Source organism: Anopheles darlingi, chromosome 3, assembly GCF_943734745.1.
Source record: "Anopheles darlingi chromosome 3, idAnoDarlMG_H_01, whole genome shotgun sequence".
NCBI lineage: Eukaryota > Metazoa > Arthropoda > Insecta > Diptera > Culicidae > Anopheles > Anopheles darlingi.
Genome location: NC_064875.1, coordinates 12,835,209 through 12,853,966, shown reverse-complemented (window position 1 = coordinate 12,853,966; position 18,758 = coordinate 12,835,209). Strand labels below are relative to the sequence as shown.

General features: G+C 48.4%; 1 protein-coding gene across 1 annotated transcript in view; it reads left to right on the top strand.

Moving 5' to 3' along the window:
* Positions 1-18,758, top strand: part of LOC125953254 (uncharacterized) — a 104,252-nt gene that overhangs the window by 61,476 nt on the left and 24,018 nt on the right. The window contains exons 2-3 of the mRNA XM_049682707.1: positions 1,064-1,371; positions 3,871-4,081. Coding sequence (XP_049538664.1) covers positions 1,064-1,371; positions 3,871-4,081 — 519 coding nt within the window. The remainder of the gene's footprint in view (positions 1-1,063; positions 1,372-3,870; positions 4,082-18,758) is intronic.

The window sequence follows — 18,758 nt, the reverse complement described above, 5'->3', positions numbered from 1 at the left end:
CGGTTGTTGTTGTTGTTGTTATGTGGTACTGTAGCCACACAATTACCCAATAAACGGTCATTACGATGCCTTTTTTCTGAGCTGATTGGAATGACACCACGAACCACGTTGGTGTCGTCCAGTCTCGAAGACCGGCAGTGTTGTTGAGTAATAGACGTTTGAAGTGTAAATGAAATGCATTTTACCTAGTAAATGCAACAGTAGCGCTCACGCCTTGTAAGCGCAATTTTTCAATACATTCTCCCCAGTCAACGCAAAGCGTTCGCACGCCTCAAGAAGCCCGAAGCTAGACTGGATTCAGTGCCTGGAACAGTGTGTTGGACCGGGGTTTCAAAGGGGTAATTTGTTTTAAATGAAAAATGATGGTCAGAGCAATGTGTTGTATTATTTATTAGAGCAAACACGCGCTGACGGAGCATAACATATTGTTGCACTATGTGTGCGTGTGTGTGTGTGTGTGTGTGTGTGTGTGTGTGTGTGTGTGTGTGCGTGCTTGTTAGCATCGCCGGAACCGGCACTGCAGCCGTCCACACTGTACACCGAACGGTGTGGCTTACACACCGATGCTGCCCAGAATGAGCGATGGTGAGATTACAATATGGTCAGACCCGATGGTCTGAACGGAAGACCTGGCAAAATGGCGGCAGGCGATAACAGATTCATGGCGAGGATCGTACTGTCAGCTGAGCGAGATGGTGAATGCTGCTGTTGTTGGTGAATGAAATAGTAACTGACGTTTCGCCGAAGGGACCGACGATCCGCCTATCCGATTCCATTGCTGAACGGTTTGATAAGGATAAACCGACAAATACACACGTACACACAAGCATGCATGCACGTAGAAACACGAGCTGACGAGCCTCTCCGGCGAGGGATCTGTCCACTGGTCTTGTGGCGCCTCTGCGAGCAATCACAACTCACACTAATAAACCTGACCTGGCCAGCTAGGTCTACCTAACACCACCTCTCATTCCATGTATGTGCGTGCGCCAGTGTGTGTGTGTGTGTGTGTGATCGATGTACTGAAACAATTTTCCTCTCCATCTGCCACTTCCAATTACAGATATCACCAGCGGTGGCATCCACCAGAGTCAACCCATCGAGCGGCATAAATCATTCCTCGAGAGTAGCACCGCACAGCTGAGCGCTTACGTGGCGGCTGCCTCCGATCCGGCCTCCTCTTCCCACCTTCATCAGCACCAGCAACAGCAGCAGCAGCAGCAGCCACAATCGCTAGCCCACAGTGGCCACCAGCACACCGGCAAATGGGAGGAACCGTACTTTGACGATACGACACCGAGAAATGTGACCGCGCTGGTCGGCAAATCCGCTTATCTCAGCTGTCGAGTGAAGAACCTGGGCAACAAAACGGTAAGAAGATGACACCGACGACGACGACGAACCGCCGAGCAGTGCTGCGCGCCTGTTGCAGCACCGCACACACACACATAGTATAGTCGTGAGGTTTTGTGCATGATGCAACCACTGGGTTCGAGGCTTGGATCGAGTCGTATTACGAGTCGTTAAAGATCGTCGTACAGTCGAGTAGTTGTCAACCATATGCTCCGGGACTGTAAGCCCGAAAATGTGCTTTTTGGCCAACGGGGAACTGTCCGGCTGGCACCGGAAAGGGTTACACCCGCCAGCCGGCGAAAACCCTTTCGTGTTAGCTGCTTGAGAAGAGCGCTATTAGCGGTGATCGTATTACCTGCTCTAATGCTCTTATAATGAGAATGACTTCTACAATCGAGGCAGGACAATGCAGCACGGGATGCAGATCAAAGAAGGCTTTTTGGAGCTCTTGTTCTCGAGTTCTTCATTTCTCCATTAGTCTTGACGGAGTAGATTGAATTTTACATTTTGCTTTGTGATGGAAGTACGTCGGAATATCGATTGATGCTTCCATGCTTTGATGCTTGACTATCCTTTCATCATTTGTTACTGGCCAGGCCAGGACCAGCTGGCTAGAATAATTACTGCTACCTCCCTTCTCCCTGGTCCTGGCAACTTCTTCCTTGGAGGACATAACATTTTTTGTTAATTACTCGCCATTATCTCGCCCCAAAAAAGGAGGACACCAGCCCCTCCGTTACTCATTTCGCTCGCATCAGATTTATGCTGTCGCAGCTGAAGCAGCTACAGGTAATGGGATGCTGGACCGGCTGCGCGTGAAATGTTTTTTCACAACATCAGCGCAAAAGCCAACGGCCAACGGAGGCCCGAAACGAACGGAACAAAACAAAACACACATTCATTATGCGCAAGATGGATTAATTTGCTTATGGTCTCGAATCCGTGGCCCCAGCCCCAGCCCCCTGGTACACAAACAATGGAAACAAACAAAATTATCGCTGATTGCTCTCCGGTCGGTCCGTCGGACCGGGAGCTACCTGATCGACTAAATGGGAAATGGGAAAAGCAAAAAGGGAACTCCACTTTTGACTTGTGGGCTTCCGAGCTTCATTAATGGCGAACCTCGCCTCCAGTGCTCGTCACCGCACACGTGTGACCTCCACCTGGCGAGGTCATCAAAAAAGGGGCTGCTGGTCATATTTCCATAAATTTACGATTTCTCCGCTATAATTAACCGAGGTGTGTTCCGTGTCCGCTGTGTGCTTTTTAATCGGCGAGATAAGTTATGACAACACGAACGCACCACCTCGTGCGCTGGTATGCGTCCTTCAGGAGGCCGAAGGATCAATAGATTCCCCCGGTCTGATCCAGGTCCGGTGGTCCGAAAAGTCCGATAGCCCTTCCCGAGCGGCCATTGAGGGTTTCTTGTTTTTTTGGGAGGATTTTCGGACCGACTAAGAAGAGAATCTTTCATAATTCATCGTGCGTTCCGGTAAGTGATTGCCTTTGCCAGTGGAGCCCATAATTCCGGTCCAATTTATGTGGCCCATCCATCGGGGGAAGGAGCAGGAGGGAATCGCTTTTGCGTTCAAGCTGCTAGACAATAGGCTGCCAGGCTCTTCCCGGAACTTTGACTTCAAAAGCGGCTCCTAGGAGCTAATCTCGTACTCGTATCAGGTAACGAGCGGAACCACCTGGTTGGTTGGTTGGCTGGCTGGCTTGCTGGCTGGCTGGCTCGATGGTGGCGCATCCTTCATCAAAAGAACGCTACCATCGATAATTTGACGTGGGAAACTACCTGGCGTCTCCATTGGCGGAAAGAAGTTCTTCAAGAACGGCAGCTGCGCACTCTTAAAAGGGCCTTCTGCCCACCCCCTCCTTTAGATGGATGGGGCACTTACGCACTTCCGAGAGCTCCGGCAGGCAGACAGGCCAAGTGCCCAGCAATTTCCGGAAGGTCAACTTTCGCTTTCCGCCGCGTGGCTTCCACGACGAGAGCGCGGCCGAGAGCGGAATTTAGTATTCATTGCTATCGACACCGTTGACGCCACCAGTGCCAGGGCTGGCTGCCCAGAGGGTAGAGGGAGCGCGGGTCACTTAAGGGGCATCGACCAAAAAACGGCGGAGTTGGAGAACCGAATTATTAAGGACATTAAACCCAGCAAAACAAAGACGTATGGCAAGAAGTCGCCGTTGGCTCGAAAACCGATCGCTAGATGGTGGTGGTGGTGCTGCTGCTGCTGCTGCTGCTGCTGGACCATTACTTTCTGATCCCATTGGTTAGGCCAGGGCCAGGCCAGGACCGAGCAGGCTGACTGGCTGACTGGCCCCGGGGTGGCTTTGAATAATCAAATTAAATATTTACTCTTGACGTCCTCATTTCTCATTTCATGCTTCGGGCACCGGCCCCAACCCCGGGGTTGATGGAACGCTGGATTTAAATGGATCTTGGACCCGCTCCCGCTCCCACCGCTCACCCCTCACCGCTCACCATCACCATCGGTTCGCGGTGCGCAGGTCTCCTGGATCCGGCACCGGGACATCCACATACTGACCGTCGGCAGCTATACCTACACCTCCGATCAGCGGTTCCAGGCGACCCATCACAAGAGCAACGACGACTGGACGCTCCAGATCAAGTGGGCCCAGAAGCGGGACGCCGGACTGTACGAGTGCCAGATATCGACCCAGCCCGTGCGCAGCTACTTCGTCACGCTCAGCGTCGTCGGTAAGCACGAACCCCGACGCCGATAAATCATTCCTTTCAGCTTCTTCTCTACCGGCTCTGTGCACACGGACCCGAGGTTAAAATGGTGAAGGCTGTATGCGGTCATCCCCACACCACTTTGATTGAAGAGGGAAATTTGCTTTTGAAAATTTAATTTTACTAAACCAACTCAACTGAAGTTTGTACTGTAGTTATATCTACCTTTTCTATCGAAAGAGAAAGAGAGAGAGAGAGATACTGTGACATGTTCTCCGTCAGTCGGTTGAGGAACTGGGTTGTGTGTTCTGCAACGTTAATGAAAAGCCATCATGCTGCCCCCCGGGTGGAAAAACACATCACGCACATCACAATTTGCAACTCTGTAACCACTCATCGACATTGATGGCAGCAAACACGTGGCCTCTGACGCTCTGACATCTAGTGCCGATGTGGCCAGCAAAACCGGAAGTCGGTTTGCGCGAGCGGGCCTCGGGCACCGCGAGCGGACGGTAATACAAATACGGAACGTGGTTATTTCGTCCTCGGTTTCGGCTGCTCGGTAATTGAACCAAACAAAATTATAATTGTTGTGTATGTGCTGTTACCACACGAGGGACGTCCCGGGAGTGTGCGTGTGTGTGTCCTTTGGTGGGGAGTGGAAAGTGCAGCTCCGGATGTCCAGGGAGTTGCGGTTTGGACAGCATGCAGCATGTGTCGGAAACAGTCGGAAGCGTTCCATGGGGATCGATAGCGAACTCCCACGAGAAGCTCGAGGTTCGAGGCCTTTCACCTCATCCGTACCGAGGGATTAGAGATTTCTTCAGCATGACCGGGGATTGCCACCGAACATGGCAACATGTAGCAGCAGCAGCAGCAGCAGCAGCAGCAGCAGCAGCTACAACAACATTGCAATTATGTCAATCAAAAACCCCGGTCACTCGCTCACATTTAATCCAATTCCGCTGGGAGGAAGCTCAGTCCCGCCTGGAGGGGCCTGGAGTCCCGACTCGCAGCTAGCAGAATTGGAATTGATTTGAATTCGATTAGAATACATTTCGCTTGCTCGCAACTCGCTTGAGATGCGAGCGGATTCGGTTAACTTGCTGCCACAATAGCAATAGCAACAGCAGCAGCAGCATCACCACCACTAGAGGCGTTTGCCAGAAAACCACATTTGAATCGCCACCGAGCGTTAATTATTTACAACACATTCGAATGCAATCAACCACCCTCCGAAGTGGGGCTTGGTTTCGGTTTGGTTGATTGGCACAGTTTCCTGTGGTGCGTTCGGGCCGGTGGAAACGTGACGTTTTGCACTAAGCGGTGAGAAGGATCCTCCTCATCCTCCTCAACACTCATCTGCATAGAGAATGTCATAATTGAATGGTAAAGTTCAAGTAGCTGGCCTTGAGGTGGCCCACTCCCCAGGGCGGTTGAATGGGAATTGGATTTGGCACTTGAATCGGATCGCATCGTCCGGGCATGGCTGAGCACGTTTATGATTTGCTTAATTCCTATGGAAAGCAACAACATTTACTGTGTTTTTCTGTTTAACGATCTCTGTTGCCAATGGAAAACTTATCAAGTAAATTGGAATCAACGATAACGATGATATCGATGTTGATTGAAACAATTTTAGCCGATGTTTCATGGATTTTGTTCGAATAAGTGGTATTAAAAGCTTTTGCATGCTCCAGTGAACAAATGCTTGCTGCAGTTGCATCATCTAATGTAATTCTTGGGAAATCAATATTCACATCAACAAAGAAGAGCACTCCTTAAGGAAAACATTTGAGTAAAACTCCCTTTCCAATGACTCGCATAAGTGGGGTTTGAACAAATATGCTCGCTCTAAGCACTCTTATTTATAAAGACTTTCGGTGGAAAAGGTTTCAGGCATATTTTCATATATTTTCTGGGTTTTAGCAGGATTTTCTTGGCCCGATTGAACAACAACGTGGCCTCTGATGTAACGCTTGATTATCGAAGCATTTCATCGTTCCACAGATTCACACTAGAATTTGTTTGCAGTTTATCGAAAATGGTTAGATCCTTTCTCATCATTCTAACACCGTTTACAGTTCGAAAACTAGATGACTGAGACATTTACTAAGAGAAAGCAATATTCAGCCACATGTAACGTCAATAAGAGTATCTTATAAGTAAGCCGCTTTATAGTTAAACCACTTCTGTTTGCAATTGACTGCAAAAACATCAACAAACGTCTCATCTCGCGAGGTAGAAATATTCAGATTTAAGAGCCCCAACAACAGTAAGCCATTGATATTGTTTCAACATTGCGCTCCACTCTTCTCAATATAAACGAGAGATAGAGAGATAGAGAGAGAGAGAGAGAGAGAGCTTTTAGCGTTGCAAATGAAAGCTGTTTATCTTCGGCTTCGGCCGGGTAGAGACCACTTGGGACGCTGGCACTTGTGACGCTCGCCCCAGCATGCAACCGAAGCCCGAACTTCCGATTGCCGCCACCAGTCGGAACCGGCGCACCGAAAAGACTTCCGAACAATTGGCCGGACAAATAGCGGTAGCCAAGCGTGAAAATAATGACAGCAGGACGAGCAGGACGAAGACGAAGGCGCTACTTAGCGGCGACCGTCTTGAGCTTCTTCTTCGGTTTCTTGTGCCCTGGCCAGGATTCAAATGCTTGCCCTGGATCACGAATTGTCCGTTCCCCGAGGAGCGTTCTGTGTGTAGCGTAGCGTCAACGCAAAAGCGAACAGACGAGAAGTTGTGGTGCTGTGCAACGGAAGTGGCCGCATGTTACTTATGCATCGAGGCGTTCTTTAATTGCGCATCGTTCCTCCGTCATCAGAGGCCACTGCCACCGGTCGTCGATTCGAGGGATTATTTTCGGTAGTTATAATGAGAAAAGTCTCAGTAACGCCGGATGCCGGTACCGTGACGCTACCCCTGCTGTACCTCTTCGCACATGTGTGCTGGCGCTTCGTGACGCCAGCTTTGCCAACTTGTAAAAGATATTTGTTAGGGCGTAGAGCCCATGTTAAAGACACTTGAATGCGTAACAGACCTCGGAGGAGGATGAGGATCATACAACTTTTCCGGCCACATCTTTTGTCACCATCCTCGGTGGTCCACACGCAACACTCGTGTCGTGCAGCATCGCAAAGGGCTTTATGGCTTCTGTTCTATGTATTCCGGCAACAACCGGAAACGCACATCCGAAGTTGCCTAATGCGCGTTGCGCATCAGGGCTTCCCAGCAATTATGCTCGAGCCTGTTCGTTGGCTTTTGGGGGAAAAGTTTTACAAAACCAATCGAAACGGCGCACGGCTGACGCTCCGCAAATGCTCAGATTAACCGCCGCCCCCCACCCGGTTGCAGTCACAATGTTCAAATTAGAGCACGCACACACGCACGTGCACAAGTGTGCTGCATGATTCTAATGTGGTAGTCCTGAAGCAGCACAACAACAGCACAGCATCTCGCAGCACAGAGTCTTGTGAAACGAACCGAACTAAGCAGAAAGCCAGCACAACCAGCGTCAGGCAGGATAATGAGGCATCAAAGTGAAATTTACCCGACCATAATGAAACCCGCTCATCAGCAACCAACAGCAACAGCAACATCAGCACCACCGGCAGCTATATGGGAGGCAATTAATCGCTGGCGCACTTTTTCCCCGCGGAATGGTCTCCTATTCCCAGTACGTCAAATCCGTTTCCGGTTTCACCATCGCGCATCGCTGGATGTGTGTGCCCCTTTTTTCGGGTGGGCTTCAGCTTCCGACACACACGTGCACAGACTGGCTGGCATTTTTTTGATAGTGATGGTGGTGGTGGTGGCGGATGAGGTGTGGATCATTTTACGGGACCATTCCGGCCTTAATTGCTTAATCATTCTAATAACTTAATCGTGGTATACGCATGTCGATGCCATCCCGGGGAGTGGGTTCCTATGCGTGGGTGGGTGTGACGAAATGCGGCAGACACAAGGACGTTACTTTTAATTACACACTAGAGGGCGTGTGTTTGAGGGGGTGCAAGGGTCTAATGCTATTACAGGTCCCTTGTTTTTTTAATGCTTTCGCATTAAATCAGCCCCTGCTTTGAGGGGCCCCGTAATCTTGTTTACACTAATGATAACAGCAGATAAATACGTGTTTTCTTTTGATTCTTTAGCTGAAACAACACGAAATGGTGCTAAATGCTTTATGCTGATCGATTGATCGTTGCTGGCATCGCATAAACAGTAGGAACGGGTAGCTTTTCATCTTGTAGACAATCTATTAGCCACCTATTATGACCTACCACAATCTACTCCATAGCATTTACACTTCAAATAGGCTATTGTGTGGTTTCCAGACTGCATTATGCGTTGTTGCAGCTGCCATTGTGATTTACATCACTAGCATTCGCAATTGTCAAGAATGCCAGACACTCCACGGAAAATGTGATTGCAATGTAGAGCTACAGGAATCACAGGAATGCCCCCGGCATACATGCGCTGCATGAAATGCTACATGAAAAACTGGCACAGCATCTGCCCGTCGAATGATGTTAACAATTCCCTTCCCGGGGGCCTCATTCATGCTCATTTCAATTCAAGTGCAGAGTTAGGATCACCAGAGGAATACTGTCATAAAGTGCACCTTGGCACAGTCAGCGTGCCGTGGCCGCATCGGCCGGAAGTCCGGACCTTCTTTTCAATTCAATTGCCCATCGCCCAAAGCAAACACAAAGCGGTTCCCATTTTCGTCTCATTATGCCAGACACAGCTAGATTGGAACAGCTCGGTTTGGAACAGGAGGGAAGAAAAATAAAAGAAAACACAGCGCTGGAGAAAGTGATTTTCGGAAGTGAATTTCACAAAAACCGGTCCGGTCAGTTTGGAGAGCGTTTTTTTCAATTTTCATTGAAATTTAACTTTGCCCCCCGGAGGAAGGACAAAATGGAGAGCAAATAAACTGGCAAGTTAAGAAGCTCGAAGAGAGAGAGAGAGAGAGAGAGGAGGAAGAGAGCGTGCTCAAGAGATAGAGAGAGAGAGAGAGCAACGGCACTGAAATCCGACAATCTCGGCCGGCGTACTCCAGTGGTCCCAAAAATTCTTTCGCCAATCTCTGGAGCCATCCTTCGGGGGACACATTCCGGGAGCCCTGGGAGTGTCCTGTAGCTGTAGCCGCCCCCGGAACTAGGTCCGTTGCTCTTGGTCTGTAGTAAAAGTTCATGTAGCCCTGACCCCTGGGTGACCTGGCCTGGGCGGCATGCCTGCAATCTCATTAAAAACTTTACATCTCCTCGTCCGCCACTCACTGGGCACAGGCATGCAGCACCCCGGGCAGTCAGGGCAGTCAAATCCGGATGCTCCAAAAATGTCGTCAGCCAGCCTCCTCCGGATCCGGACCCCAATCTCGAGCGCCATTGTCATTTGATGAAGCGTTTATTCTAATTTTCTCGCTCACTTTATGCTGCCTCGTGCCCAAGGCCCCCTCGGCTCCAGTTCGTCTTGGTTCAGGTGGCGCCATTTTTTGACACATTTGCACCACAAAGGACCACTACATCTCCCTCTCTCTCGCTCTTTCTATCTCGCTTTATCTCTTGGTTTGCAGATTGAAATAATATGTAAATGCAGCATTTCCTGGATGAGCTTCGGAGGGCAACGCCTGCGATGGATCTGGTCAGTGCGCCATCCCTGGCGCAACTGGGAGTTGCAACATAAATTTAATTGATGTTGCAAACTTTTTCAATTCGACCGGCCCGAAGGCACGAAACTCTCTTTTTGGGGAGTTTTTCTTTTTCTTTTTTTTTGGTGGTGGTCGGCGCAGGCAGCTGTTTAGCTGTTTTGTTTCGCGAAGTTAATCCAACCTTTGCAGTATTTATTACAATTCTAGGGGAAGCTTTATCATCCCGTTTTCCCCACATTTCGAGTGGACGCTTTCGAATGCAGTGTAGAGGATGAGCATGAAAAGCCAACATAAAGCAAGCGGGGGGATCCGAAGTATAGTCTCGAATGTCGTCCATCAGAAAGCACTTCGGGTACTAGAAAGATCCATTAATGGGGGACCGTTTTCGAATTATATACTGTTTTCGGTGTTCCGGTTCCCAGTTCCCCCTTGCGTTAATAGATGTTTCCGGGTACTTTCTCCACAATCCGCGGTGAGGGCCGCCTGGCCCACTAACCGACAATACAGTGGTAGGCATTTTAATTAGCATTCATTATTACGTACCTTCCGAGGTAAGCGAGGGAGGTTCATTTTTACTCAAAAACCAAAAAGAAGAAAAAAACAAAAGGAACACAACATGCATTTGGTAATGTTTTATGGAAAGTAGCAAATTCTCAGGACTCAGGGACTCAGCCTAAAAAACAAAAAACCTCAAAAATCCTATGAATTATTTATGGCGACCAAGTTGGGTTCGGTAATGCATTGACCGGAACGTAACGCGGTGTAACTGGCAGGCAAGCAGGTAAGGTAGACCGCCAAAAACTTGCTCCTTCCAGCAGCAGCAGCAGCATTCCGGCAACAATTGCTGTGCGGGCCGGGCACACGATATACTTATCCATTACACGCTCAGCTTCCATTTGAAATTTCGCTGGACCATTCATGGCGCAACGACTGGATGGCCTGGAAATGGAGGGAGAAAGAATGATTACTTCTCTCCATTAAGTTGTTTCATTACCCGGCGGTCGGGAGGCGACGGCAGCGGCGGTTGGTGCTTGGATACGCCGATGCTTTTAATCTTCCAAAGGCCGCCATTGCCGTGGCCAGCTATCCAGTAGCAGGCGCACTGTTATGCTACGTCCGTTTAAAGTGATGCGATCCACTCTCCACTTCACGCACGGACGGTGGTGGAGTGTTTTTAATTAAATTTTTAAACGGCTCCGATTAATTGATTCGTCGATTTGAGTTATGAAAATGACGCTCCCCCGCAGCTGGCCATCTTGTAAGAGATGGTCACGTGTTAAGGCGCTACCGCCGTTTGAAACTCGAATTTCCTCGTCAAATACAGGAGGAGCTACACACTGAACAGCGCACTAAAGGAATTAGAAATGGAAATGCTCCCTCTACACACACAAACACAAGAAACAATGTGGCCACCTTCATTTCCTTCTGGTCAGCAGAGGGCGCAGCATTAGTCCGAGCGTCAAGTGCGGGCGCGCGCGCGCGCTCGTTCACCAAGTGGTATGCAAATTGCGTGTAGCAGGAGCCTTTTTTGGGGGGAAATATGATAATCTCGTAATTACTTGGCTTAACCTTCTGCAAACTGCTGGGCACTCCGCGGAGTGGAGTGGTCAACTCCAGCGCTCCGACCGAACGTAGCGCACACCCAGCCATAACGTAACGGGCCACGGGCAAACCAGAACTATACAAGCACAGGCTCATGGCGTGGCCCACAAACAAGCCCGCAGCTCCACCGATTGTTGTGCTGTGATAAGCCCTGCAAAAGGCGGTAGGCACTCGGCTCGGCGGCCGTGGCCAGGGGCCTCGGGAAGGGCGAGCAAAAATATTGCACGAAAGAATATAATTTATGAACGAGCTCGCCAAATGCCTCGACGGTACGCGAGAGGCTACTTCGTGCAATAGGCCCCGGGGCTAGTCCGTCCAACGTTTGCAGCAGTCCAGCAGGGAGAGAGAAAGAAAGAGAGAGGGATCTTGTTTTGCTTTTGCTTTTACCTTCTTCTTTTCTTTTTGGGGGGGGGGAGATTCTTTTCCCGAGGAAACATTCTTGAATATTTATTAAACCATCGAGCATCGCGAGGTGGTGGTGCCTCCGGACATGACTAATTCCAAAATATATTGGTCTCGGTCGCCGGGCCCGTTACGGTGCTTTCGGTGAAACGCGCTTTCCACTGAAAGCGTTGCAAAGTCGTCGTTTGTCGTCATCGTCGTCGTGGTTCTCTTGGGGCTTGACTGGCGCTACTGTTTAGGGCAGCAACAGCAGCAAGGATATAAGGCCAGTGAAGGGTTACGAGACGTAGTGGAATGAAGCGGAAGCTCGCGCTATCAACAACACAACACGAGGGTAATTAAATGTTACACGAATCGTAACAACCCCTCCCCCTGGACCGAGCTGACGGCGTGTCAAAGACCAATTCCGATGAGTTCCGCGTGTCACGCTGCCATCCATCCTGCACCAGCAGTTAGTTGGCGCTCGATGGACAACAACACCATTAAAAAGATCCCGATAAATCCGTTTAGCAGCAGCAGCAGCAGCAGTAGCAGTAGGGATAAGATTGCTTCATTACGAATCATAGAACCATGGAGCTGACATGAACATGACGGAAGACATGAGCTTTCCCCTAGCACGAAACGTCGTTCCAAGCAAAGCACCTCATCACGCTACCAGATTGCATTGCGGTGCGGCATCCATTCCCGAGCTCTACTCAATATCGGCTCCTATCTACTATGTGTTTCCATTTCTAGTGACAGGAGAGAGAGAGAGAGGTGCAGCAAACAAAAAAATGGCACCCTCGATTGTTTGCCTTGCCATGTTAATTATCGGTTTGTTTGCCAGTTTATTTCGGTTTCTGCGGTAATTAAAACGCTTCGATTGCGTTATAATTATACCGCACCCGCTTCTTCGCCTCCTTCGATGCACCGCACCGCGGATGCGAGCAATTAGTGAGCCTCATACACAAACACACACACGCGTACACATACTGAGGGGAAAAACATGGCCTCCTTTCCTCGGTCTATGAAGCTACAACTGGTGTGACAACCACAAATGTGACGTCGTGGCATTTTCTCAGAATCCAACACCAGAACCGCACCAGACAGCAATGGCTCAGTTGGTTGCGGAAGGGAAGGGCGGAGGGCGGAAAATCATGATGCCAAGCCGGTGCAGCAGCAGCGGCCGAAGGGGGAAACATAATTTTCTTTTAATCAATGCAAGTGCTTTAATTTAAATTTAATGACACCATCCGTGCCGCAAGATTTCGTGCCATTCGCGCGCCAGCTACGTGCGCCAGGATAGTGGTTGCTGTATCGACTCCTGGTCTGGCCTGGTAGCTGAAGACACCTTCCCTCCCTCTTCTCCCAGGGGACCACCACGGTCCCCCACACAGGTACGATCGTTCGCAAAAGAGTTCGCGGCTGTCACTAATTTAGCAACCGAAACACATGCACATGATTATCGTGTATTCTGCTACGCGGTCCTGGCGCTGGCGCCGAAACCGCAGCGATGAACCGGAGCGCAGCGCAGCCCCGAGCGTCAGGGCAATTTCCGGGGCGATCTTGTCGGAAGGACCACTTGGGATGACTTTTCCTTCATCACCGACGACGGGGAGCGACGGGGGGAAAGCGCGCGCGGCGTGAACGTTTCTGCTCTGATCGTGCGGTGAAGATGAACTTTGCAATGATTTAAATTAAATTAATGTGTAGCCGGGTCCGCGGTACCTTCGGGAGGCCTTGGAGCATGGAACGAATTCCTGGCGCGCACCATTTGCATGCAGTTCACGAACAAATTGAGTCTTTTGGACGAAGCGGATGGTGGAATTATGGTCGAGACATTCTTTCATTAGTGCTTCGGCCGCTTCGCTTCCCGTCTATAATGGTGCCCGACCTTTCCGTGGTATTACCTCTTCCGGTGCGCTGCGCTGTGCTGATTCGACCATTTTGGCTCGATAGGTTTCCGTCGGTTTTTTTTGTTCTTTTCCATTTCCGATGGAATGAGTTTCGGTAATTTTTAAGCGATTTAAGTTTTCAAATTTTGTCGCTGGTGAACGGAGCTATTTTTGCTCGGACCCTGGATCTGGTTGCACTTTGTGCCCCTTGGAGCAACTGTAAAAAGCTTTCTATCTACATTTCGTTCCGTATTACGCCTTTTTTAGTTATTAATTTTTGTTATATTTGAACATTGAAAAGCAGAATCCTCAATTTGATTCATGAAGAAAATCTTTCGTCCTCCTAAGAAAAAAAGGGAATATCTATATATATAAAAATGAATGTGTCTGTCCGGATGTCCGGTATAGACTCCGAAACTACTGGACCGATTGACTCCAAATTTGGTATGTGGGGGTTTTTGGGGCCGGTGAGTGCTATAGGCATGGTTAGAAAACCCCCGCTACCTTCCTTCATGCCCTTCTCTAACACTTGATTGTTAAAAACATTCATTACTCCGCGAGTTATGAACCAAATACCATTAAAACTTGCACAATTGTTGAAGGTCATCTGAGAAGCTATGGGACAAAATTTGGTCTACATCGGATGAGGGTAAAAGGGAGCTTCCATACAACCCCAATCCTTAAAATACGTGCTAGGGCAATATGGGTATCGTTTCCAAGGTTTTGATGGTCTCTAAATCGATTGGATTCACTTAATACTCTTTTACTTGCCTCTTTCACCTATCCACCATCACCACCCTCCATTGCGTACATCTTGCAGAGCAGAGTGAGGGGTGGGAAGGTTAGATAGTTGCGTTTAATTCATGAATAATAATTTTAAAAATGAGACCAATAGATGTTAAGGAAAAGAACGAGAGAGAGAGAGAGAGAGAGAGAGAGAGAGAGAGAGAGAGAGAGAGGGAGCCCGGCGAGGGTGGAATGATAACCATGGGACCGGCAATGCTGCAAATCGTTACCATTTTTTATTGGTGTGTCTATTGTTGGTTTAAATTTTCTTACCAATTTCTTAAGTTTAGTTAAGTCATGAGTTAATTAAGAAGTTGCCTTTATTTTCACAAATCAATTTACATGAAACAACAACAAAAACTTATTCAGTTGTGAAATATTTGAATTGATCAAGAATTATATTAATTTTCGACTATTGATTTACGTGCCTCTTATCATTGACGATTTTCAACGTATCGGATTATGAATGGTAAACGATCGGAATTGCATGCACAAACATATAAAGCAGCAGTAACCGAATAGTAATAGAAAACAATACCAACATTTCCTATCTATCAGGAACGGCTTGCGATTGGAATGATCGCCGAGAATGTCCGAGAGAAAAGAAAGACCCTCGATCTGATCGATCGACGTTTGAGTTAATTTGAAGTGCGGTGCTTTTAGTTATGATCTACCATGTGACTATTTAAATCATCGTAAGCTGAATACCGGAAAAATGGATCAAGTGTGTCGTATTGTAATGCCGTTAAATACAGAGCATTTGAACTTAACGAGCTATGTGCAAGCCGAATACTAAAGTCAAACTTTTTTTAAAAATACTTGGGAAAATATAATTCGTTGTTCCAAATGACGTCATTTTGCCCGGAAGGCAAAGCCTTAAAACTCAAACATCATGTTAACTTTCCAGCTCATATTTACAAGCACGTCGCATCTCTATTTCCAACATCACTAACGGACCTAGCTATTGATTTGGTTCATTGATAAATCGAATACTACCAAATTATGGAATAGATAAAATTATATCTACTGAAATTTTAAAGTTCCTGTTTACGATAAACCCACGACCGATCAAGGACAGTACGAAGTCTGTCGGGGCAGCTAGTATATTCTAAAATAGAGTTTAGTGTAATATGCCTTTGGATAAACACTAAGCACGAAGCATAATCTTAAAGACACAGGTTGATTTTCTATGTCTAACAACCTGCAACTCTTTCGTTGTACAAAACCGGATAACAATTGCATCATTAGCGAACACCCCACCGAACGTTCTTCAAATCATGATGAACTGCCATTGATTGCAAGAAAAGCGGAAAATCTCCCGAGAATTGGATTCCCTCAGATGATTCCGGTGAAAACAAAAATTCCGAAAACAATACAGACTCCTTGTACATGCACGAAGACCGTTCCCCGCTAGCCAAGGATGACACGAGCGAAATCATCTCCAATCCGATCCACATGCATGCGAAACCTATTCCGCCAACAAAGCGTGCCACGTAACGATGTGGCATGCACCACCGGTCCTGGTGGCTTCCACTGTAACTACAGTGCATCACGGACTAGTGCAGCCCTTCTCCTTTTGTCTACGAAAGAGATTACAAATTGTTCTTGAATTTGCATTGCACCGTTCGTGGATTGGTTTTGTCTTACCTTGCTTCGGCATTTGTTTCGCCATTTTCTACGAAACCTGCTCCCCTCCTACCACCATGCACCTATAATGCTTAATTGCATTTTAATTCCTAACACATTCCACTATAATTACAAATCGCTTCCACCGCTTCTTCCGTCCCCAATCCGTCGTCGCTTCGGTGATTGTATCGGTTATGCTCGATTCAGGACCTCCCGTTCCTGTGCAGCACGAGAAAAAAAAACTGGGAAATGAACAGCTTACTGCGATGTGTTCCGATGAAGCTTGGTAACAGTAGTAGCGTTACCAGCGTAACAATGGCTACCGACGACGAGGCAGAAAAGAAACTCGAACCTGGCAGCAAAAGCTGGCCCAAGGACTGCAACAAAACCGCAGATTAAACCAGCTTTCCTGCTGCTGCTGCTGCTGCTGCTGCTGCTGCTGCTGCTGCTGCAACACTGCACCGCATTGCCTTGGCTGCCTACCTCATTTATGCTGCTCCATGGTAGCTGTTGGTGCTAGCCGGTTTTTCCGCTTCTTTTTCCATTCATTCCCTTGGGCAAAGCGGAGTGACATTCACCAACGCAACGAAGCGAAGAATGGCATACCGGTGGAGAAGGGGGTTGGTTACCGCACACAGCAAAAGAAAATGGCCACCGAAGCATGGCTAATGCAGGGGCACGGGCACGGGCACCACACCACCAAGCGCTCCGCGTGACATGCCCGTCCGGTCGAATGAGTTTTGCTGGCGGCTGATGAAGCGTATCCTGGCGGAGCGACCGCGTAACGTGGTAGGCCACAGGCGGACGACAGGCGATGACGAGCGACGGCAGTGACGTAGCCAGCCGGTGGGCAGGTGTAAATGATGCAGTTTAGATTTAATCAATTCCCGGTTACCGCGGCAGCGATGCCCGTGATCCCGCGCTCCGGCATGTCGCACCGAGGTGCAGCATATGTTACCCAACCAACTAACCGGCAACTTGCCGCCCAAGGTTATCACATGACGGTGTCCCGCCGCCCTTTGTGCTCATCTTTTGTTCCTGCTGGTGGAAATTGTAATCGTATTTTTTTTCTTTTTGCCCCGCTATTTTTCCATCCTAATGGTGGCGTCCGGTGGTGGTGTTCGTGGCGTAACCACTAACTAGGTGTTTGCATACCACTGAGCGCGGTTGCACGCAGGTTCCGTGACTGTGCAATATGCTGTTCCGAAAGGGGGGCCAACAGCTCATTTCCACGGATCGGAGCCTGGGAAATGGAAAAGAGACAGTTTTGTCTGTCTTGTGCTGCTCAAAGTTCAACTCTGAACAGAGCAGAGTGGAAATTTGTTACAAAAACGAATCCATTTGTCTCACAAAACTCTCTCTCTTTCGTGCACACAAATCACTTCAACCTGGCTTCGTTTGTATTGCTGCGGGTATGTTTTAGTTCAACTCTGGGCGCATGAATATTTGAAGAGCGTTACTTCAGTTACAAACTCAAGAGCTCGCGGCGCACCTTCAGCTGCAGCGGGGAGATGGAAAATGCAAATTCAAACACATTCGTTTCATCATCAAAATGCTCGCCGGCTCGGCTCTCCACCTAACACCCTATACTTACCTACCTGGTGTCCCTGGGGAGAAAGACGAGCTTCAGGTGCAGCTCATGAGCAGCTGCCTGCCAGCTGCCTGCTGCTGTGTCAGTTGCCTACAATTTACATTTTTCCGTTTTTTGCATTTTGAGAGGGTTGTGCACGGTTTATGACACAGTGTGGCAGGAACTCTTTACACACAAACACACACACATGCGCGGGTACACACCAGCATCATCATCAACAGTCTCATCATCATCTACCGGTTGCGGAATCCTGGAGTGTTAAATGCCCGTTGCCTGACACACAGACCGAGTGTTGTACGGTAAATCAAAAGCGGTGATAATGATAATCATAAAAAAAACACACACACAAAAATTCCTGTCCCCTACAAGTGGTATGTTCCCTCCGCCACTGCTCACTGCTCCACTGTTCGCCAGGGAAAGAGAGAACGATGGTTAACTTTGGTTTATGTCGCTGTTGTTCCTGATGCTGTTGCTGCCGTTGTTTGACATTCAACCTGTGCGCATAGGTAGCAAAATGGAGGAACTCTGGTGCACGACGAGCACCCAGCGACGGAGCATCGCTGACACCGGGAAGCATTTAACTTTTCCTCTTACTGCCAAAACTATAACGCTGCAAGTGCCGACGCTCGGATTCGCTCCAAGAGTTGCACCCTCATTGCACCAGTCTCTCTCTCTCTCTCTCTAGTGGATGTTTGGCAGGAAGTGGTGGTAATAGTGTTTCGGGAATGTTTGCGGGACAACTACTTTCCTGCTTGTGTCAATGTGGGTCGGAGTAAATGCGGGAATGTAAACGGAACTGCAAACATGCCGAAGGACAACCTCCCTTTTGATGGTGATTTCATTTAATCCTTTCAGTCCATTTCGATGCCGGTTCGTGTGTACATTTATTTGGTTTTATGACGAGTTTTTGTTTTTCCGTCTTCCGGAGCGACCTCTTACTGATAAAGTATGGCAGGAAAATTGCTTGAAATTATTTGTCAAATATGGTTTTTAATCCTCACAATTTCATCATATTTATGGCTATTACGGAGCTAGATGAGATTATTCATTAGCTTGCCATTCCGCTTTACATTTGTAAATTGCAACGAGGCAGATGACAGTTTACGCTAAGCAAATGGCAATTTACCATAAACAAAAGTTGCCACCGTATACGTAGCA